Raw genomic sequence first — 23,454 nt, 5'->3', positions numbered from 1 at the left:
CCCTTCCCTACCTACCTTCTTATCACTCTCTCCCTCCCTCCCTCCCTCTCTATCTCTCCCTCCCTCTCTATATCTCTCTCTTTTCTTCTCTCTCTCTCTCTCTCTCTCTCTCTCCCTCCCTCCCTCCCCCTCCCTCCATTCTCCCCCCCCTCTCTCCCCCTCCCTCCATCCCCCCCCCCTCTCTCTCCCTCCACCGTCCCTCTCTCTCTCCCTCCCTCTTAGACCCTGCGAGCGGCGGGGAAGCCCTACATGATGTTCTTTGTGTTGGTGATCTTCCTGGGTTCCTTCTACCTGGTCAACCTGATCCTGGCTGTGGTGGCCATGGCCTACGACGAGCAGAACCAGGCCACCATAGAGGAGGCAGCCCAGAAGGAGGAGGAGTTCCAGGCCATGCTGGAGCAGCTCAAGAGACAACAGGAGGAGGCATTGGTATTGGCTGATTTCTGGTTGTGCATTTGCATTGCGGAGTTTGACCTTTTTATCATTTGCATTCGAGTAATCACGCAGACCGTCTTATCCAGAGCGACGACACAGTAGTCCTCCCTGTCTTTCTCTGTCTTTCCCTACCATGCCCTCTATTGCCCTTCTCTCTTAAGTCCATAATCCTCTCTTACATAAGTATGTCTTGGTGCTTGCTTGGTGTCAAGCTTCTACAGACAATGGTGCTCCATTACTATGGAAACAAGAGGTAGATAAAGAAGGAATAATTACTCTGTGCAGTATTGGTAGTACAGTATTAGGTTCCGTGGAGGGAGGGAGGTTCCATCTGCTACACATCATTTCTTATTTACAATAACAGCTTGACCAATAGTCCAGCAATGCAATAATAACAAAAACATGGATTTCACAAAGATTTTATATACCGAGTACAATGTTGCTTTTGAAAAATGTTTGATGTTGTATCCCATGCTTTTTGTTGTTGTCAATGAATCCACAGGGATTAAGGTTGTGCAGGGCTTGTTATTATTTCAAAGAGCAATTGGGTTGTTCCCTTGCTTCTGGAACATATAACCTTTTAGTCTTTGTCAGTTTCGTTAAGAAAAACAGTCAGTTTGTGGGACAAAACACAGGCCTCCATTTTTAGAAGTTCTTTGAAGTTGATTTGGGTATTTGTGCTGCCTGCTGCTCTGCTCTGTGCTCTGTCCACCAAAGACGGGTGCCGGTTGCCATGACAACTGTGGTTGTGTGTGATTGGCTGGCAGGTTGCCGCGGCAGCAACCACAGAGAGCCACGAAGAGTACAGCGGGAGAGGGGGGCCCTCCTCAGAAGCCTCCTCAGGGACCTCCAAACTCAGCTCCAAGAGTGCCAAGGAGAGAATGAACCGTCAGAAGAAGAGAAAAGAGAGGGGCGAGCACGAGAAGTTCCACAAGTCCGAGTCAGAGGACAGTATCAAGAGGTTAAGCTTCCGGTTTTCGATAGATGCCAACCGGCTGTCCTACGAGAAGAGATGCTCCTCACCCAACCAGGCGAGTACACAGTGAGGGGAAAGGGCCATTGTCTTAGTCACCATTGTCCTCATTACCATCATCTTCCTCATCACTCCACTGGGCAGAGTGTCCTCTGAGCCACTCCAATCATGTTGATCTCCCTTCTTCTGTTTCATCGTCTCTATCACCTCCATCCTCCTCCTCTTTCTCAGTACTGATACCTTTCTCTCTCTCCTCCTTCTCCCCTTCCACCAGTCTCTCCTCAGTATCCGCGGCTCCCTCTTCTCCCCGAGGAGGAACAGCCGAGCTAGCCTGTTTAGCTTCCGAGGCCGCGCCCGCGATGTCTCCGATAATGACTTCGCCGACGACGAGCAAAGCACGTTCGAGGACACGGACAGCCGCCGCGGCTCCTTGTTCGTGCCTTGCCGTGCCGAGCGCCGCTCCAGCACGGTCAGTCAGACTAGCCTGGCCCCTCAGCGCGTCCTGCTGCCCGCCAACGGCAAGATGCACTGCACCGTGGACTGTAACGGCGTCGTCTCGCTAGTGGGAGGGACCTCGGTGCCCACCTCGCCTGTAGGACTGCTCCTGCCTGAGGTGAGCTATAGTTTTTATCAGTCCAGGCTCCAAATAGTATGACTTTTCTTTTGGTTGAGCCAGATGACACGGGTTTGCACTTTTGGGATTGTTCTATTGGTTCCATTGCCCATCTAAAGTATTTGACAGAAAATAAATACTATTTGAAGTGAACCCAACATAGATGGTATAGTCATGGTTATGATCCCTCACAGGCCACCTGGTCCATACACTGAATAACTCTTCCAGATGTTTCTTTGTCTCCAGGGGACGACCACTGACTCTGAGATGAGGCTGAAGAAGAGGAGGTCTCGCCAGTCTTCCATGGCCTACCTAGATGAGCCAGCCAGAGCCAGAGCTATGAGTGTGGCCAGTATTCTCACCAACACCATGGAGGGTTGGTGTCACAACAAGTTCTCAAATAATATGTTATAATACCAGACCGATGAACCGAACATCTTGAAGACCCATAGCCTACAACAACCATTAGTTGTGTCGACGGTGAAGAATCTGTCTGTGCCCCGTCGATGTGCCCTTGAGCAAGGCACTTAACCCTAATTGCTCCTGTGAGTCGCTCTGAAGAAGAGCGTCTGCTAAATGACTAAATCGTTTTTTTAAAAAGGAGGGAAAATGTCATTAGAAAGTGTCACTAAAATGTGTCTGTTTTAACCCTTTCCAGAGCTTGAAGAGTCCAGGCAGAAGTGTCCACCATGCTGGTATAAGTTTGCCAACACCTATCTGATCTGGGACTGCTGTCCTATGTGGTTGAGTTTCAAGGGGATCGTCAACACGGTGGTGATGGACCCCTTCGTGGACCTGGCCATCACCGTCTGCATCGTACTCAACACCCTGTTCATGGCCATGGAACATTATCCCATGACTACGGAGTTCAACCACGTCCTCTCTGTCGGGAACTTGGTAAGTGTTCGACATTATTGAGGTAAACTTGCAAGGCTTTATCGAAATATCAAGCTGTTAAAGATAGGCTGTTACTGGGGTGGTTTTCTCCCCTAACGGCCATTTCTAATTGTATATTTTTTTCTTCATTCAATGCATCGTATATATTTAGATATTTTTTTACTCCCAAACCATTTACTCAGCAATCTGATAGCATATGTCAAAATGAATCGTGAAATAGAAACACAGATAAATAAATGCCTTACATAGTACATCTATTGAACAATACTTCACAATACATAAATCAAATCAAATCAAAATCAAATCCAAATCAAATCGAATTTATTTATATAGCCCTTCGTACATCAGCTGATATCTCAAAGTGCTGTACAGAAACCCAGCCTAAAACCCCAAACAGCAAGCAATGCAGGTGTAGAAGCACGGTGGCTAGGAAAAACTCCCTAGAAAGGCCAAAACCTAGGAAGAAACCTAGAGAGGAACCAGGCTATGAGGGGTGGCCAGTCCTCTTCTGGATGTGCCGGGTGGAGATTATAACAAAACATGGTCAAGATGTTCAAATGTTCATAAATGACCAGCATGGTCGAATAATAATAAGGCAGAATAGTTGAAACTGGAGCAGCAGCACAGTCAGGTGGACTGGGGACAGCAAGGAGTCATCATGTCAGGTATTCCTGGGGCATAGTCCTAGGGCTCAGGTCCTCCGAGAGAGAGAAAGAAAGAGAGAATTAGAGAGAGCATATGTGGGATGGCCAGTCCTCTTCTGGCTGTGCCGGGTGGAGAGTATAACAGAACATGGCCAAGATGTTCAAATGTTCATAAATGACCAGCATGGTCGAATAATAATAAGGCAGAACAGTTTAAACTGGAGCAGCAGCACAGCCAGGTGGACTGGGGACAGCAAGGAGTCATCATGTCAGGTAGTCCTGGGGCATGGTCCTAGGGCTCAGGTCCTCCGAGAGAGAGAAAGAGAGAAGGAGAGAATTAGAGAACGCACACTTAGATTCACACAGGACACCAAATAGGACAGGAGAAGTACTCCAGATATAAAAAACTGACCCTAGCCCCCCGACACATAAACTACTGCAGCATAAATACTGGAGGCTGAGACAGGAGAGGTCAGGAGACACTGTGGCCCCATCCGAGGACACCCCCGGACAGGGCCAAACAGGAAGGATATAACCCCACCCACTTTGCCAAAGCACAGCCCCCACACCACTAGAGGGATATCTTCAACCACCAACTTACCATCCTGAGACAAGGCTGAGTATAGCCCACAAAGACCTCCGCCACGTCACAACCCAAGGGGGGGGGGGGGGGGGGCGCCAACCCAGACAGGATGACCACATCAGTGACTCAACCCACTCAGGTGACGCACCCCCTCCAGGGACGGCATGAGAGAGCCCCAGTAAAGCCAGTGACTCAGCCCCTGTAATAGGGTTAGAGGCAGAGAATCCCAGTGGAAAGAGGGGAACCGGCCAGGCAAAGACAGCAAGGGCGGTTCGTTGCTCCAGAGCCTTTCCGTTCACCCTCCCACTCCTGGGCCAGACTACACTCAATCATATGACCCACTGAAGAGATGAGTCTTCAGTAGAGACTTAAAGGTTGAGACCGAGTTTGCGTCTCTGACATGGGTAGGCAGACCGTTCCATAAAAATGGAGCTCTATAGGAGAAAGCCCTGCCTCCAGCTGTTTGCTTAAAAATTCTAGGGACAATTAGGAGGCCTGCGTCTTGTGACCGTAGCATACGTGTAGGTATGTACGGCAGGACCAAATCAGAGAGATAGGTAGGAGCAAGCCCATGTAATGCTTTGTAGGTTAGCAGTAAAACCTTGAAATCAGCCCTTGCTTTGACAGGAAGCCAGTGTAGAGAGGCTAGCACTGGAGTAATATGATCAAATTTTTTGGTTCTAGTCAGGATTCTAGCAGCCGTATTTAGCACTAACTGAAGTTTATTTAGTGCTTTATCCGGGTAGCCGGAAAGTAGAGCATTGCAGTAGTCTAACCTAGAAGTGACAAAAGCATGGATTAATTTTTCTGCATCATTTTTGGACAGAAAGTTTCTGATTTTTGCAATGTTACGTAGATGGAAAAAAGCTGTCCTTGAAATGGTCTTGATATGTTCTTCAAAAGAGAGATCAGGGTCCAGAGTAACGCCGAGGTCCTTCACAGTTTTATTTGAGATGACTGTACAACCATTAAGATTAATTGTCAGATTCAATAGAAGATCTCTTTGTTTCTTGGGACCTAGAACAAGCATCTCTGTTTTGTCCGAGTTTAAAAGTAGAAAGTTTGCAGCCATCCACTTCCTTATGTCTGAAACACATTCTTCTAGCAAGGGCAATTTTGGGGCTTCACCATGTTTAATTGAGATGTACAGCTGTGTGTCATCCGCATAGCAGTGAAAGTTAACATTATGTTTTCGAATAACATCCCCAAGAGGTAAAATATATAGTGAAAACAATAGTGGTCCTAAAACGGAACCTTGAGGAACACCGAAATTTACAGTTGATTTGTCAGAGGACAAACCATTCACAGAGACAAACTGATATCTTTCCGACAGATAAGATCTAAACCAGGCCAGAACTTGTCCGTGTAGACCAATTTGGGTTTCCAATCTCTCCAAAAGAATGTGGTGATCGATGGTATCAAAAGCAGCACTAAGGTCTAGGAGCACGAGGACAGATGCAGAGCCTCGGTCCAATGCCATTAAAATGTAATTTACCACCTTCACAAGTGCCGTCTCAGTGCTATGATGGGGTCTAAAACCAGACTGAAGCATTTCGTATACATTGTTTGTCTTCAGGAAGGCAGTGAGTTGTTGCGCAACAGCCTTTTCTAAAAATTTTGAGAGGAATGGAAGATTCGATATAGGCCGATAGTTTTTTATATTTTCTGGGTCAAGGTTTGGCTTCTTCAAGAGAGGCTTTATTACTGCCACTTTTAGTGAGTTTGGTACACATCCGGTGGATAGAGAGCCGTTTATTATGTTCAACATAGGAGGGCCAAGCACAGGAAGCAGCTCTTTCAGTAGTTTAGTTGGAATAGGGTCCAGTATGCAGCTTGGTTTAGAGGCCATGATTATTTTCATCATTGTGTCAAGAGATATAGTACTAAAACACTTGAGCGTCTCTCTTGATCCTAGGTCCTGGCAGAGTTGTGCAGACTCAGGACAACTGAGCTTTGAAGGAATACGCAGATTTAAGGAGGAGTCCGTAATTTGCTTTCTAATAATCATAATATTTTCCTCAAAGAAGTTCATGAATTTATCACTGCTAAAGTGAAAGTCATCCTCTCTTGGGGAATGCTGCTTTTTAGTTAGCTTTGCGACAGTATCAAAAAGGAATTTAGGATTGTTCTTATTTTCCTCAATTAAGTTAGAAAAATAGGATGATCGAGCAGCAGTAAGGGCTCTTCGGTACTGCACAGTACTGTCTTTCCAAGCTAGTCGGAAGACTTCCAGTTTGGTGTGGCGCCATTTCCGTTCCAATTTTCTGGAAGCTTGCTTCAGACCTCGGGTATTTTCTGTGTACCAGGGAGCTAGTTTCTTATGAGAAATGTTTTTAGTTTTTAGGGGTGCAACTGCATCTAGGGTATTGCGCAAGGTTAAGTTGAGTTCCTCAGTTAGGTGGTTAACTGATTTTTGTCCTCTGGCGTCCTTGGGTAGACAGAGGGAATCTGGAAGGACATCAAGGAATCTTTGTGTTGTCTGTGAATTTATAGCACGACTTTTGATGATCCTTGGTTGGGGTCTGAGCAGATTATTTGTTGCAATTGCAAACGTAATAAAATGGTGGTCCGATAGTCCAGGATTATGAGGAAAAACATTAAGATCCACAACATTTATTCCATGGGACAAAACAAGGTCCAGCGTATGACTGTGACAGTGAGTGGGTCCAGAGACATGTTGGACAAAACCCACTGAGTCGATGATGGCTCCGAAAGATACATCAGAAACAGTTACAAATGATAGAGATCCATTCCTGGATGGACAGGTCTGGTGGATAAGAGTTCCCGAAATGTCCACTGCTGCTTTATTCATGTCTAATGAATTTGTAAGGAAAATCTCTTGCGCCTGATATAGCTTCTCCTCAAAGTCACACGTGGCACCTTCCAAATCCCCAATCTGTTATTTTTCACAGTTTCATTGTCTAAGTCTATTTTAGAAGATTCAGCCACCAAGTTGGCCACATACTATTGAAACTGTATACAGCGATGTACATCTATCCACTATCCATAGGTCCAAAATAAGTATGGCTAGCCAAGCTTAACCCACACACTACCCACACAACCACTAACACTCATTCTATGGAAGTATGTCTAACCGTGCTCAAATCTAACTACTGCCTCTGTCTCTGTGTAGGTGTTCACGGGCATCTTCACGGCTGAGATGTGTTTCAAGCTAATCGCTCTGGACCCCTACTACTACTTTCAACAGGGATGGAACATATTTGACGGCATCATCGTCAGTCTGAGTCTGATGGAGCTCGGCCTGGCCAATGTAGAGGGCCTGTCTGTGCTCCGGTCTTTCCGATTGGTGAGATCCCACTTCTGACACCAGTTTCTCCCGAGTCGACCCTGTCAGAGCAGATTGTGTACCTTCTAGTTGACACATTTCTACGGGAGACATAACTATACTACCCTTCCTTAGCGGAATAACAGTTGCTCTTTCTTTTACGTACTCCTTGATACAGTGCTAATATTCATCTTCAACCTTTGTTCATTGATGCTCGCTAGATATTAATACCGTAGTCACAACCGGGGACAACAAAATTAACTCCTGATGTGATTCTTCTTGTCAACAGTTGAGGGTGTTCAAACTGGCCAAGTCTTGGCCCACCCTGAACATGCTGATCAAGATCATCGGTAACTCGGTGGGAGCGCTGGGTAACTTGACACTGGTCCTAGCCATCATCGTGTTCATCTTCGCCGTGGTGGGCATGCAGCTGTTCGGCAAGAGCTACAAGGAGTGTGTGTGTAAGATCGCAGACAACTGCCAGCTGCCCCGCTGGCACATGCACGACTTCTTCCACTCGTTCCTCATCGTGTTCCGAGTGCTGTGCGGGGAGTGGATCGAGACCATGTGGGACTGTATGGAGGTGGCTGGCCAGAGCATGTGTCTCATCGTCTTCCTGATGGTCATGGTTATAGGGAACCTGGTGGTAGGTGGTTGTACTGTCGTCATTGTATATCCCAGAATCCCCATACCTATGGATGGTATCACTGTACTTGTGATGAATCTTTTGTGGTCAATATCTGGGACAGCAGATATGTTTTAAGCATTGCCATATTCACGTGAAATGCAATTTTCAATTTGACCTGAATCTCCAAATGAACAACTGAACCCAGATCAGAATGGCCTCCAACTCTCCTCCCTCCTGGTCCTTTCCTCCCTCTGTCTCTGCAGGTCCTGAATCTGTTCCTGGCCCTGCTGCTCAGCTCCTTTAGCGCCGACAACCTGGCGGCCACAGACGACGACAGCGAGATGAACAACCTGCAGATCGCTGTGGGCCGCATCCAGAGGGGCGTGGCCTGGGTCAAGGTGACCATCCGACAGGTCATTCAGAGCCTGTTCCTCGGGGGCGGAGCCAGCAAAGGGGTCAAGGAGGGGTCACTGGAGGAGGGCAAGACCCTGGACGAGCTCCACAGCTCCATCAACGGCAAGGGGGGCAACTGCATCTCAAATCACACGTTGGTCGAGATCAGTAAAGATCCGAGTGGGGTCTATCTGAAGGAGGGGAACGGGCGGCCCGGAGGGGGGCTGGGGGTGGGGTTAGGAGACAGTACGGAGAATTACCCGAAGGAGGAGTGCAACTACATGTCGTTCATCCACAACCCCAGCCTGACGGTGAGTGTTCCCATCGCGGTGTGCGAGTCAGACTTTGAGACCGCTATCACGGAGGACTTCAGCAGCGACTCGGCCTCCGAGGAAATGTCGTTGGGCAGCAAAGAGGTAAGAGGTTTGACTAGAGACCCTGTGCTGCTCTGTTCAGTAGAAACGAGCACAGTCCCATCACATCTTTTAATTGTGGTATCTTTGAGTGGTGTCTGTGTTAGTTTTGAGTGGTGTCTGTGTTAGTTTTGAGTGGTGTCTGTGTTAGTTTTGAGTGGTGTCTGTGTTAGTTTTGAGTGCTGTCTGTGTTAGTTTTGAGTGGTGTCTGTGTTAGTTTTGAGTGCTCTCTGTGTTAGTTTTGAGTGGTGTCTGTGTTAGTTTTGAGTGGTGTCTGTGTTAGTTTTGAGTGCTGTCTGTGTTAGTTTTGAGTGGTGTCTGTGTTAGTTTTGAGTGGTGTCTGTGTTAGTTTTGAGTGGTGTCTGTGTTAGTTTTGAGTGCTGTCTGTGTTAGTTTTGAGTGGTGTCTGTGTTAGCTTTGAGTGGTGTCTGTGTGTCACATCTGGGTCAAATACACTATCCCAAATACTGGAGGTGCCGTGATTTAGCTTGACCTTAAGCAAAGTGGGCGCTTTTGGGACTATTCCATTGGTTTACACTTTTGGGACAATTCCATTGGTTTACACTTTTGGGATGATTCCATTATTTAACACTATTGGGACTGTTCCATTGGTTTACTAGCCTTGTGAACCATAACTAACCAGGTGTGCTCCCGTTTCATGTCATGTGTAGTGAAACAGAATGTGAACTCGGGAGATCAGGATGGTTGAACAAGGCTTATTGGATTACAAATGTTGGACTATTCCATTGGTTTACACTTTTGGGACTGTGCCATTGGTTCCATTTTGTCAGGCAAGCTAAATACAGCGCAACTCTATGGTATTTCAACGTTTTTGTCATATGTATTTGACCAAGAACTGCTGTGTTTGACGCAGATCTGTAAACAGAATCAGTGGTGAAGTGGAAGGGACATAATCGGCGTTCATCTCGCCAGGCGTTTAGCCACCTAAAGAGGAAGAATGCATTGGAAATATAGGCAGCGTTACTTTGTTCACCTATTCTTTTTTTACCACTACACATCAATGGATAGAATCTGAGAAGTCCAGACTTTCCAGAGGCAGTTACCAGCTAGATATTTTGCTGACTCATTGAGTCATTGCATCATGTCTTTCGAGCCTAGTCCACTATCCAGGGAGTTGTAGTGTACTTTTATAAAGCCCTAAGCGTCAAAACAATGACGTTGCATAAGACGACCGTACAGTCACTACAGATAATGAGTCAGAATGGCCTATGGCGCAAGTAGCTGGTCGTTTCTGGATGTTTTCATTCGATATCTATAATGGGCTGATGTGTGTGTGTGTGTGTGTTATCTGGTTGACTGAGTATACTCATGGATGTGTGTGGAGGCTCATGGATGTGTGTGGAGGCTCATGGATGTGTGTGGAGGCTCATGGATGTGTGTGGAGGTTCATGGATGTGTGTGGAGGCTCATGGATGTGTGTGGAGGCTCATGGATGTGTGTGGAGGTTCATGGATGTGTGTGGAGGCTCATGGATGTGTGTGGAGGCTCATGGATGTGTGTGGAGGTTCATGGATGTGTGTGGAGGCTCATGGATGTGTGTGGAGACTCATGGGATGTGTGTGGAGGCTCATGGATGTGTGTGGACGCTGATTTCTCACACATTTAATCCCAGTCATTGGAAATCACACCAGTGAGATTTTAAAATCAACAACATCTCTATGACATTTTTAATGGACAGTAAATGAAGGCCGGAAGACAGATAAAGGACTTAAAGTATCCCACTCACTGGCCCACACACACACACACACACACACACACACACACACACACACACACACACACACACACACACACACACACACACACACACACACATACAACATTCTGAAGCAGTCTGTTCTGGAGACATAATGTCCCGTTAGGCTAGGAGGGTCAGGTGGCCCCGCCCCCACATCTCCAGACGAGAGCCAGGGACAGGGAGTGGAGTGGAGCTGAGCCGACCTACGGCAGTGTCGCCAACCTGCCCCCAGCCAACTCCTTCGGTTATTAGATAACGCTAGCCTGGTCTGTTTCTGGCCATGACTCCCCATGCCCCAAATATGCATTAGAAGCCACTGCTGATCCCCTATCCCCCTTCTCCCTTATAAATAATAGCTTCTAATTAGTCTATTTATTGGGAACGGGATCATGAACCGTGTGTGTGTGTGTGTGTGTGATTTTGTGCTACGAACAGTACAGGGTCAATTGTGGCCCTCACAAACTGTTCAATCCTATTCTATATCATGCTAGAGCCTTGTCATCTAACGTGTATCTGCATGGAAGTGTTTCTCTGTGGATAACCTGTGTCGCTATGTGCCTGGCAGCTGATGAAAACAGACATAGAGGTTGTACTGTACATTATGTGCTGGCTCACGTTTGTATCACTCTACCTTGCTTAACCCACCGTTTGTTATTGCAGCTGTGTTACAGACGCTCACAAGGTTGTCAGTGAGAGAGAGGAGACTTGTAAGACCATTTTATTCTACATAGCACTAACCATGAGGACTGCCTATGCCATTTAACAGAACCAACCAATACTTGTCTTGCATTTGTTTCAATGGACTGCCTATTTTTTCGTTCTCTGCCTGAATAAACCCCTCCCCACCTGCTTTGTATTTTATCTCATTTTTTATTTCTAATTTGATCATCAGGCTTTTTTGTACTTTCCACACCATTATGAATGAGCTGCACCCACTTTTCCCATTGATAGGTGGAGTCATGTGACTTGTTTTGGATTTCCTTGCTTGGTTTGTATTGATTTTGGAGGTGATTCACATTGTACACCCCAAGATTGGAAAAAAATAACAGAGAATTGATGAAGAGAGAAAATGAGGAGAGGAAGAGACAAAGATTAAATTCATACGTTTTGCCCAAAGTACTGTAGGTTAAGATCACGAGGGTTACATTTTCTCCCTGTGCAGATCTAGCCAATGTTTTGGAGTCTGAATATTAGTCTCTTTGAACCCCTGGTAGATTAGTGGTGGCATACCGTCAGCCATACCATACTGATGCAGCAATTATAGCAAACAATTGAAATCAAGACACAAATTACATATTGCCTTCCTAAGGCATGGCAGGAGGGCACCCTCAATTTATATATAGCCTTCACCCTGAACAAAGAGAGAGAGAGATGGCAGAGAGAGAGGGAGACTGGGAAAGAGAGAAGATGTGTGAAAGAGTAGAGAGAGGGAGGGAGACGGAAAGGACGGAAGCAAGCCGGATGAGAAAATGTGTGAGACAGAGGGAGAATGTGTGTGAGAGAGGTATAGAGAGGGTGAGGAAGAAAGGAATAGAGAACATGTGCGAGAGGGGGGATATAATATGTGTGAGAGAGAGAGAGCGGTGTAGAGAGAGAAAGAAAGAGTTAGAGAGAGCGCCACCCCTCCTTCTGGAACATTGTGTATCTCGGGGCGGGAGGGGCGTGGAGCGGGCAGGGCAGCATGCTTCCATCATTCCCACTACGTATTAGCTGGGTCCCACGGCAATCAGACCTGCTGCACTGTCGAGTACTGATGGCATGTTACTCCTCTGTCTGCCAGCCAGCCTGACGCCCCAAACTCCCTAAAGATTGCAGCATGTTTTACCAATGAAAACAGGACAGGGATTCCAACCTACGGAGCTAAGCGAGGCCTTCTCACCATACAGTACACAGAACACTGTATTTCGTTTTTTTAAAAAGTGTATTTAACCTTTATTTAACTAGGTAAGTCAGTTAAGAACAAATTCTTATTTACAATGACGGCCTACTCCGGCCAAACCCGAACCCGGGACGACGCTGGGCCAATTGTGCGCCGCCCTATGGGACTCCCAATCACAGCCAGTTGTGATACAGCCTGGAAATCTAACCAGGGTCTGTAGTGACGCCTCTAGCACTGAGATGCAGTGCCTTAGACCGCTGTGCCACTCGGGAGCCAAATCAGCATATAGATTATATTTTTTATATATATATATAAAAATATCTCTAGTACTGTATTATGGATGACTTGCATGGATTGCAGGGCTCTAATGTCAAAGTGTGCATTATAATCCAATGCTTATCCTACCAATAGCAAAGAATAAGGACAGTAGTACTAGTCAGCCCCAGAGATCCCTCCAACATGATTTCCTTTTAGTGGGACATTTCCTTTTAGTCTCCAGTGGATAATCACAACAGAGTACCCCATTTAGCTGTGTCTCCCCTGTATGTTTTCTGGGTAGCATGGTAACACTGCATCTAATGTTATATTAGTATTCACGATATTATTATTATCGGATAGCTCCAGACCACATGCTGTCTTGTAGACAGTGCACAGTACTGGGTTTTGCTGGTTAGCTAACGTGGTAATACCCATTTATTTTCCCGAAACAGAGACCGAAGCTTGTGAACACTGTTTTTTTTTAAGGATGGGCAAAAAAATGTGTTTTCATGTCAAAGAGGAGAATGTTCAGTATTTCGGGGGAGGGAGGGAAGAGGGGGGAATTGATTCGTTATCGTCTTTTGATCGATGGGGCTATCAACCAATCAAATCCTGGGCCATTTTTCAGTGGACATGAAAATCCGTCAGCCTACGTTCTCTTGCTTGTTTTCCGATTTCAGGATTGGAAATGCACTGGAATACTGCATGCCCCCTTCGACTGTCTGAGCCGATATCAAACATACCCACAGTGCATTGTAACACTAACCTCTCCGTGTAGCGTGTATTGTTGCTACCAGGTGCTGTGTGATTGGATATCCCCTGATCAAACTGATCCCAAAGCCTGTAGGTACGTTTGATCGACGCTGCATGTAATGATGATTATAATGATGAAAAGGGTCCAACTCTTGAGTTTATATTTAAGCCAAAGTCATGTCTCCAGTCCAGACCAAAGTATCTGGTGGGACTACTGTACTGTTACAGTCCATGACAATGGAGAATGAACCATTGCAAGAATCTCAAGATCTCTAGTAGCTCAGAAGGTTTTCTCCTCTATGGAGGGAGCTGGTGAGAAGGGCTGGGGCTGTGTTACTGTAGACATTGTCTGGTTAAATGTGCTGGTTCCCCCCCCCCCTCCGTATAGAAGCTACCTGTAGAGTCCCGGCAACCTACCTCGTCGGAGGGCAGCTCGGTGGATATCGGGCCCCCGGGGGATGGAGCTGAGTCAGTGGAGCTGGAGGACGAGGAGTCAGAGGACCCAGAGAACTGCTTCACTGATGGTGAGGGAGGGAGGGAGGATTTGGGGGAGAGGATGAGGAAGAGGGGGGGGGGGCTGGCGAGAGGAAGGTTTGAGAGAGACTGACAGAGACAGAAGCTTTATCTTTGACATACTTTGTCCTTTCAAACATTAGAAGTAGTCTAAAGGGAATTCCGAGCTCTGATAGGGGGGCAACTGTTTGAAAAATGGGAGGACAGTTTTGTTTCAGTCAAGGACAAGGCATTATTTTATCGACTCTCTCTCTCTCTCTCTGTCTCTGTCTCTGTCTCTCCCTCTCTCTCTCTCTCTCTCTCTCTCTCTCTCTCTCTGTCTTTCTCTGTCTCTCCCTCTCTCTGATTCTCTCTCTCTGTGTCTCTCTCTGTCTCTCTCTATCTCTCTGTCTCTCTCTCCCTCTCTCTGTCTCTCTCTCTCTCTCTCTCTCTCTCTCTCTCTCTCTCTCTCTCTCTCTCTCTCTCTCTCTCTGTCTCTCTCTCTGTCTCTCCCAGGCTGTGTGCTCAGGTTCCAGTGTTGCCAGGTCAACGTTGAGCAGGGCAAGTGGAAGGTGTGGTGGACCTTGAGGAAGACGTGTTTCATCATCGTGGAACACAACTGGTTCGAGACCTTAATCATTTTCATGATCCTGCTCAGCAGTGGCGCTCTGGTGAGTGGCTGCTGCTCACCTGGCCTGTGTAATGGTGTACCGCTCCTTTAAGGAAAGTCAAGTAAACGTGGGCTCTAGTTGTCTTTGCATCACAATGGGAGTGTCAAATAATTACAGTCTGCTTACTTTGATGTAGAGTGAAGATGAGCTTTATGGCTCCTTGGTTAGACTGACCCTTCTGCTTTGAACTGAAAACTGAAACGTTGATTGATCAGAGTGTACTCCTCAGTAGGGTTGAGTCTGGACAGGGAAAACTCTGATCCATATGCATAACTAGGGCCCAGAGTATTTCCTGGTCAGGTTTTGTGTTCAGAAAAAACTCAGAGCCCTACATTTGACCCCCCCAAAAAACAACCTACTGTGTGTGACTCAAAACACTTGACAAACATGACCTTAGCCCAGACCTCAGACACTGTCAACTATCTGATGCTTGATTCCTTGTTTGTGTCTCCGTGTAGGCGTTTGAAGACATTTACATAGAGCAGAGGAAGACCATTAAGATAGTGCTGGAGTACGCAGACAAAGTCTTCACTTATATCTTCATCCTGGAGATGCTGCTGAAGTGGGTGGCCTACGGATTCAAGAAGTACTTCACCAACGCCTGGTGTTGGCTGGACTTCCTCATTGTTGATGTATGTATTTGCTGGAGTTATATGCGAACTCCGTACATGATGACCTTGAACGGGCTTTGTCAGTAGATTCATTCAAATCTTAGCTTTGGCTAGAAATTGAAAGTGATTTGATTAATTTTGTGATCATTCCTTCACCAATTGGAATGAATGGAAATCACATTACATTTTTTTAACCCATGTGCCGCACATACCTCTCCTTGTGCAAATGTCTCTCCTGACATTGCTTATTTCTCTCTCTCTCTCTCTCTCTCTCTCTCTCTCTCTCTCTCTCTCTCTCTCTCTCTCTCTCTCTCTCTCTCTCTCTCTCTCTCTCTCTCTCAGGTGTCTCTGGTGAGCTTGGTAGCCAATGCGTTAGGCTACTCTGAGCTGAGTGCCATCAAGTCCCTACGAACACTGCGGGCCTTAAGACCCCTGAGGGCCTTGTCACGGTTCGAGGGCATGAGGGTAAGGGTTACTGGAGAACATGTTTCGTACTGAACTGCAATCAGAAAGAGCCTCTCAAGCAGCTTTTAGGATATTTGTTACGACAGAAAGTCCACAGCAATTGAGTCTCTTGAAAATAACTAAATGTCAAAACTAAATGTAACTTATTTTAGGAGAGTAGTGCCTTGTTACATTTGACATCATGTAGAATTCTTAGCCGCAGTCCTTTTTAAGTGGCTGAGGCTTCTAGAAGGAGGAAAATAGGAACCAGTGATGTATTTTAAATGGACGCCTGTGGATAGAGCTGGATTTCGAGATACGTCTCTCGTTGTGTGTATCTGCGTGACGTTCTCCACATTGTGTCGATAGATTCTATATCGATGTTCTCTGACATTGCTCTGCCTCGATGTTGCTTGTGTGGGGCCTTTTGATGTGTAAATATGTTTCTTTGTGTGTCTTTTCATTTGCAGTAAAACTCTTGTTGTGACTTCATCCTGACTCTTCTAAGGTTTTTTTTTTTCTGTTTTGAGTGGTTAAATGTGCTCCGTCGCCACTCCTTTGAAAGAGCGTCTCCTCCCTTTTCCTTTCCTCAAATAGTTAACTGTCAAACTCTTGTTAACCCTCTGTGGTAGTGCTAGTAACATGCTTTCTACTGAAAATAACACAGTGGAAATACTGTACACATATTCTCATGTGTTCCTAACACAATATCTCCATATTACCAGCTCTATTAACCCTCCCTATACATGTGTGATTATATTATTATTACATATGTTATCATCTATGGTAACCAGGTTTCTTGGATAAGCCTAGAAATACATGTTTTCTTGAGCGACAAGTGTGTGCATTTCAGCTTAAACTTTATCTCACTCAACAACTTGGGTCACATTACTTTCTAGTCCTATCCAGAGAAACCTCAGCGAACCGGTTGGACCGAGCCCTCTAACCGTGTCATCTGTGATTTGACAGGTGGTGGTGAACGCCCTCCTGGGTGCCATTCCGTCCATCATGAACGTGCTGCTGGTGTGTCTCATCTTCTGGCTCATCTTCAGCATCATGGGCGTCAATCTGTTCGCAGGGAAGTACTATCACTGCGTCAACACCACCAACGACGAGACCTTTCCCATCGAGGTGGTCAACAACAAGAGCGACTGTCTGGCCCTGGCCAATGACAGCGCCCGATGGAAGAATGTCAAGATCAACTTTGATAATGTCGGGGCCGGGTACTTGGCCTTGTTGCAAGTGGTGAGTGGGACAGTTTTCTGTTGCCGTTTTACATTGTTCAGGAAGATTATGCTTTAAATCTGGTTTAAAAGTGCAGTTATTATGAAATGTGTATATAATGTTCATTTACACTGAGTGAACAAAACATGAGGAAAACCTGCACTTTCCAACAAAGTCAAGGTATTGGAGTGGCCATCACAAAGCCCTATCCTCAATCCTATAGAACATTTGTGGGCAGAACTGAAAAAGCATGTGCGAGCAAGGAGGCCCGACAATCCTGACTCAGTTACACCAGCTCTGTCAGGAGGATTGGGCCAAGATTCACCCAACTTATTGTGGGAAGCTTGTGGAATGCTACCCGAAACGTTTGACCTAAGTTAAACAATTTAAAGGCAATGCTACCAAATACTATTTGAGTGTATGTAAACTTCTGACCCACTGGGAATGTGATGAAAGAAATAAAAGCTGAAATAAATCATTCTCTCTATTATTATTCTGACATTTCACATTCTTAAAATAAAGTGGTGACCCTAACTGACCTAAGACAGGGAATTTTTACTAGGATTACATGTCAGGAATTGTGAAAAACTGAGTTTAAATGTATTTGGCTACGGTGTATGTTAACTTCCAACTTCACCTGTAGCTATGCACCTTTCACAGAGTATTGAGACTGTTCATTTCATATTTTCTACCTGCTACCAAAATAGCTCTCCTTAACTAAAAGTAGTGAAGAGGAGCCTGACTGCAAGGCTGCAGCTAGGGAACAGGGAAGTCAGATGTAAGCAACCACTCGAGAGTGACCCCTCAGAGAGTAACTCATTCTGTTCTCTGTTCTCTGCTCCTAGGCAACGTTCAAAGGTTGGATGGACATCATGTACGCAGCTGTGGACTCTCGTAATGTAAGTGTTTCTTTGGGGCTCTGGTCATGGAGAATGGCTGACAGTTTAAAGTCAGGTTGACTCTTGCATTTAAGGTTTTGAGCTGACATTTGATGGGGTTTTCGTGGCTTTTGTATAAAAATAAAAGTGTTTTTTTCCCTTAGGAATGACCTGTCAATAAGGGTTTGACTTGAATATGGTGTAATATGTGCTATGATTAGACATTTTGCTGTATATCTTTCTTGTTTGTGTTTCAGGTGGAACTTCAGCCCCAATATGAACAGAACCTCTACATGTATCTGTACTTCGTCATCTTCATCATCTTTGGCTCCTTCTTCACTCTCAACCTCTTCATTGGTGTCATCATTGACAACTTCAACCAACAGAAGAAAAAGATACGTATTCAGTATCAAAGAGGGGGAGGGGTGGGGCGGGGGCAATGCAAATAGTCTGGGTTGCCATTTGATTAGTTGTGCAGTAGTGACCAGGTGTTGGTTTACACTGCGATATTGTTAGCACATCTCTCAGCTAACCTGCTGCTAGCTGAGAGATGATTCATAATACAGCAGGCATATGAGTCAGACACACACACATTCACCTTCCAGTTGTTAAGAGAGCTAACACTGTGAATGCAGTCTCCATAATACAGAGACAGAGGAGACAAGAGAAGAAGAAAGAAAGAAAGAAAGATCAAGGAGAAAGAAGAGAGAGCGTAAAATAGCATGAGAGATATCGAGAGAAGAGAGGGATGAGAATGAGAGATCTGAAAAGGGTGCCTTGCCCTGAGCTAACAATGACTGAAAGAAACTGGAGCGAGAGACAGACAGACAGACACACACAGAGAGGGAGAGACAGACCAACAGACAGACAGAGAAACAGACACAGACAGACAGACAGACAGACAGACAGACAGACAGACAGACAGACAGACAGACAGACAGACAGACAGACAGACAGACAGACAGAGAAACAGACAGACCAACAGACAGATAGAGAAACAGACAGACAGACAGACAGACAGACAGACAGACAGACAGACAGACAGACAGACAGACAGACAGACAGACAGACAGACAGACAGACAGACAGACAGACAGACAGACAGAGAAACAGACAGACCAACAGACAGATAGAGAAACAGACACAGACAGACAGACAGACAGACAGACAGACAGACAGACAGACAGACAGACAGACAGACAGACAGACAGACAGACAGACAGACAGACAGACAGACAGACAGATAGAGAAACAGACACAGACATACATACAGACAGACAGACAGACAGACAGACAGACAGACAGACAGACAGACAGACAGACAGAGCAACAGACAGACAGAGAAACAGACAGACCAACAGACAGATAGAGAAACAGACACAGACAGACAGAGAAACAGACAGACCAACAGACAGATAGAGAAACAGACACAGACAGACAGACAGACAGACAGACAGACAGACAGACATACGCTCTGGGTGTACATGTGTTGGGTTTTTACCAGGTTTTGTATTGTTCCCTTTACTTTGGAGGTCAGGACATCTTCATGACAGAGGAACAGAAGAAGTACTACAATGCCATGAAGAAGCTCGGCTCCAAGAAGCCCCAGAAGCCTATTCCCAGGCCAACGGTTTGTCACATTCAAACAAACAGTAGCTCAAATATTCAAGACTGATTAAGAACGAATATTTAAGACTGATTTCTCATAGCAAAATAACAAATATTGTAAATCAATATTTATTTTGAATTCTCACTATAATGATCATTAAAAATATATATATATTTCTATCGCTCTCTACCTCTGTTTCTCTCTCTCCCTTCATCTGTCTTTCCGTTCTAGAATGCATTCCAAGGCTGTGTGTTTGACTTCGTAACTAAGCAGGCTTTCGACATTGTCATCATGATCCTCATCTGCCTCAACATGGTTACTATGATGGTGGAAGAGGATGACCAGACACCAGAGAGGGAAAAAATCCTCCACTGGATTAACTTTGTCTTTATAGTGCTCTTCACTGGGGAGTGTACGCTCAAAATGATATCCCTCCGCCATTACTACTTCACCATTGGCTGGAACGTGTTTGACTTTGTCGTTGTCATCCTTTCAATCGTAGGTAAGAACCCCGACTCTTCATAGTTGTTTGAATCAAAATGTAGCATTCAGAATGTTTGGAGTTGTAACTGAAAAATTGTTTGTGTTTAATTGGTGTGGTTTTTGTCTCTGTCCTTACAGGTATGTTTTTATCAGAATTGATTGAGAAGTACTTTGTTTCCCCAACGTTATTCCGAGTCATCCGACTTGCCAGAATCGGCCGCATCCTCCGTCTCATCAAGGGCGCCAAGGGCATCCGGACGCTTTTGTTCGCCTTGATGATGTCACTTCCTGCCCTGTTTAACATTGGCCTCCTGCTCTTCCTGGTCATGTTCATCTACGCCATCTTCGGCATGTCCAACTTCGCCTACGTCAAGCACGAGGCGGGAATCGACGACATGTTCAACTTCGAGACGTTCGGCAACAGCATGCTCTGCCTGTTCCAGATCACCACGTCGGCGGGCTGGGACGGCCTCCTGGCGCCCATCCTCAACAAGAAGGAGCCCGACTGTGACAGCCAGATGGAGCACCCGGGCACCTTGTACCGGGGAAACTGCGGCAACCCGCCAGTGGCCATGTTCTTTTTCGTCAGCTACATCATCATCTGTTTCCTCATCGTGGTCAACATGTACATCGCCGTCATCCTGGAGAACTTCAGCGTGGCCACCGAGGAGTCGGCCGAGCCGCTGAGCGAGGACGACTTTGAGATGTTCTACGAGGTGTGGGAGCGCTTCGACCCGGACGCCACGCAGTTCGTGGAGTACGACAAGCTGTCGGACTTTGCAGACGCTTTGGACCCACCGCTGCGAATGGCCAAGCCCAACCACATCCAGCTGATCAAAATGGATCTGCCCATGGTCAGCGGGGAGCGCATCCACTGCCTTGACATCCTGTTTGCCTTCACCAAGCGTGTCCTGGGAGAAGGCGAAGGCTTGGACCTCCTCCGGGGCCAGATGGAGGAGCGCTTCATGGCCTCCAATCCCTCCAAAGTCTCCTACGAACCCATCACCAGTACCTTGCGGCGCAAGCATGAAGACATGTCTGCCGTGGTGATCCAGAGGTCCTTCAGGCGCTACCTGGCCCGACTCGCCCTGAAGAAAGCAGCAGAGCTCTACAAGGAGCAGCCTAAAGGCAGCATGATGTGCGAGCTGGAGGACAAGGAGGTGCTGGTGATTGGGAAGTTTGCGGACAACTCCACCTCCACAGAGAAAATGGACATGACGTCCTCCACCGCCTCGCTGCCTTCGTACAACAGTGCCACAAAGTCGGAAAAGGACAAATATGAGAAAGAACAGAGGGAGAAAGAGGACAGAGAGAAAGATCTAAGAGAGCAAAATAAACAAGTGAACAAGAGGAGAAATGATGAGTACTGAGACATTTGCTTTGAAGGAAAACTTGTTTACAGTTTTGGATTATCGATGTATGCTAAATGCTAATGTGTTGGTGTAGGGTGTGTGGTGGTGTTGGGTGCTAGGCCAAACTGATATGTAGCTAGCTAAGGCTGAGGCCAGAGAGCAGGTTTGGAGCCATTTAAGGGGACTGTTCCAGGGGGTTACATAGTAACAAGGCAGGGGAAGATTATTGTTATGTATCACTGCCAGGAGTAAGTGAAAGACGGCGACTCAAAAAGCCGCTGCGAAACCGCTTGTGATTTTCTGTTGAGTGTTACTATTTGACACACCTGTGTATACTGTGAAGTTTTCTGTAGCTAGTGCTGCTGCTACCATCATACATCCAGTGTCTTGAATAACGGTCGCCGTGTTACTTAAGGTTCTTGCATTTTTGTATAACTTCTTTTTTTATGGTAAGGAATGTTTTATCGTGTAATTGTGAGAATGTGTCCACTGCTTTTCACGGTTTTAAGAACACCATGTACAGCAAAACTCAGCTACTTAACAAATCCATGTTCCAATACTAACACCACATGCGTTTTGTTACTCCCAGAACTGCTCAGGCCGCAGTTTTCGTGTATCCCTCTGGGAATAAGCATAGATACTGTATATGTAACTAACCGGGTCTCCTGCACACCACAAGACTGTGCTAGCCCGCTGAGGTAAGGTCTGAGACTTAGCTCGGGGAGCTAACCCAGGTCTTCAGATCTCAGGCAAGGTTATTTATCACGTTAACGTTACATTATGCACACGCTTAATTCCACAACCTATCATCGGTTACACTTGGCAAAGATATATCTTGTACCTCTATATGAATTGCTGTTGTTCTCCCCACACTGTTTCTATGAACACACCCACGGACACAGAGATCCTGAATGTACGTCAACAGATCCATTGGGAGTGATTCAATGAGATCTTCATCTTCGTAGACCTTCATTGTCACAAAGCAATGTGTCCGACAGATATATTTTAATCTCTCTCTCTCTCTCTCTCTCTCTCTCTCTCTCTCGCTCTCTCGCTCTCTCTCTGTGTCTCTCTCTCTCTCTGTGTCTCTCTCTCTCCCTGTGTCTCCCTCTCTCTCTCTCTCTCTCTCTCTCTCTCTCTCTCTCTCTCTCTCTCTCTCTCTCTCCACTCCTTGTTTCTGTCGAAACGCTCTTGTAAAGAAAGGTGACTAACAAAAATATAATAAAGGGAACACATTGATGGTCTTTTTCAACGGTGTCTAACTCCATTATAATATGTGCATTGAGTTTAGCACTCATCTGTACTGCCCACTGTGCTCATAGTTCATTAATGACTTTAATTCAAAGCCTGATTCTTTCAACATAGTGATTTGGTTCGATTTATAAATAGTATGGTGTACTATATAGACCCACAGTATGCATAACACTTCCATTTGATGTAAGAGCACTTTTTTAGCTTTTAATGGCCACCCCCAAAGGGTATTATGTGAGCGTGTGTGTGACTGGGGGTCTACAGTTTACTTGTATTACAAGTATCATAAATAGTGCTTCTACTGTAGCTACTGTTGCTTTTTGAAGTAAAGTTTAGGTTGCCATTTTTCTACAACTTGTTTTACATTCTGCACATATTGACACATGAAACACATGTATGGTCCACATTTCTGTAGATATGAACCATAAAGCAATCGGCAGCCATTTTTCCTTCAGGTAGTGTGTTAGTGAAGGGCATGCAGGTCAGGACTAGTATCAGCTCATCTGCTAACATGAATGGAAACGTTCTAAAGAATAAAGAGCATATTTGTTTTTACACACCTGTTACTTTCTGATAGAGCATAGCTTAAAAGAGAAAGGTATGACGATTGCTGGATATTGCTGTATATCTGGTTTGAAGGGGTCATCCATGTGGTTGAACTTCATGTTACACTGAAATGTATACATTTGCAAATGTGTGACAAGTGACATTTTTGTTAGAACCAAAGATGTGACCACAAAACACAAAATCAAGATTTCTAAAATAAAACCGATTTTGGAACGCATTCTTTCTACACAGAATATTTTCAGTCAGATGGAACTGTTGCGTTATGCAATCTATTGTTAGCATGTTGAATGGTCAATAGGCAGCTGGGAGACATACTGTATACGAGCTGTATACAGAGGGAGAGAGATTGAGATTACCC

The 23,454-nt window shown here is 45.7% G+C and overlaps 1 protein-coding gene across 4 annotated transcripts in view; it reads left to right on the top strand.

Moving 5' to 3' along the window:
- Nucleotides 1-22,530, top strand: part of scn1lab (sodium channel, voltage-gated, type I like, alpha b) — a 46,407-nt gene extending 23,877 nt beyond the window's left edge. For 2 of the 4 annotated variants that reach the window (XM_090240316.1, XM_090240317.1), the window contains exons 10-18: nt 223-429; nt 1,203-1,466; nt 1,683-2,021; nt 2,268-2,397; nt 2,680-2,918; nt 7,279-7,452; nt 7,721-8,077; nt 8,323-8,868; nt 11,285-11,471. In XM_090240316.1, coding sequence (XP_090096442.1) covers nt 223-429; nt 1,203-1,466; nt 1,683-2,021; nt 2,268-2,397; nt 2,680-2,918; nt 7,279-7,452; nt 7,721-8,077; nt 8,323-8,868; nt 11,285-11,317 — 2,289 coding nt within the window. In that variant the 3' untranslated portion in view covers nt 11,318-11,471. Of the gene's footprint in view, nt 1-222; nt 430-1,202; nt 1,467-1,682; nt 2,022-2,267; nt 2,398-2,679; nt 2,919-7,278; nt 7,453-7,720; nt 8,078-8,322; nt 8,869-11,284; nt 11,472-13,902; nt 14,039-14,522; nt 14,678-15,135; nt 15,310-15,630; nt 15,754-16,701; nt 16,978-17,801; nt 17,856-18,091; nt 18,523-19,359; nt 19,465-19,674; nt 19,946-20,064 lie in introns of those variants that run through there. The other 2 variants (XM_036982843.2, XM_090240315.1) reach the window with 2 other exon arrangements.
- Nucleotides 22,531-23,454: the final 924 nt, after the last annotated feature.

Source organism: Oncorhynchus mykiss, chromosome 7 (assembly GCF_057628025.1).
Source record: "Oncorhynchus mykiss isolate SJ-2025 chromosome 7, ASM5762802v1, whole genome shotgun sequence".
Lineage (NCBI taxonomy): Eukaryota > Metazoa > Chordata > Actinopteri > Salmoniformes > Salmonidae > Oncorhynchus > Oncorhynchus mykiss.
The sequence above is the reverse complement of the archived record's forward strand: the minus strand, read 5'-3'. Positions and strand labels throughout refer to the sequence as shown.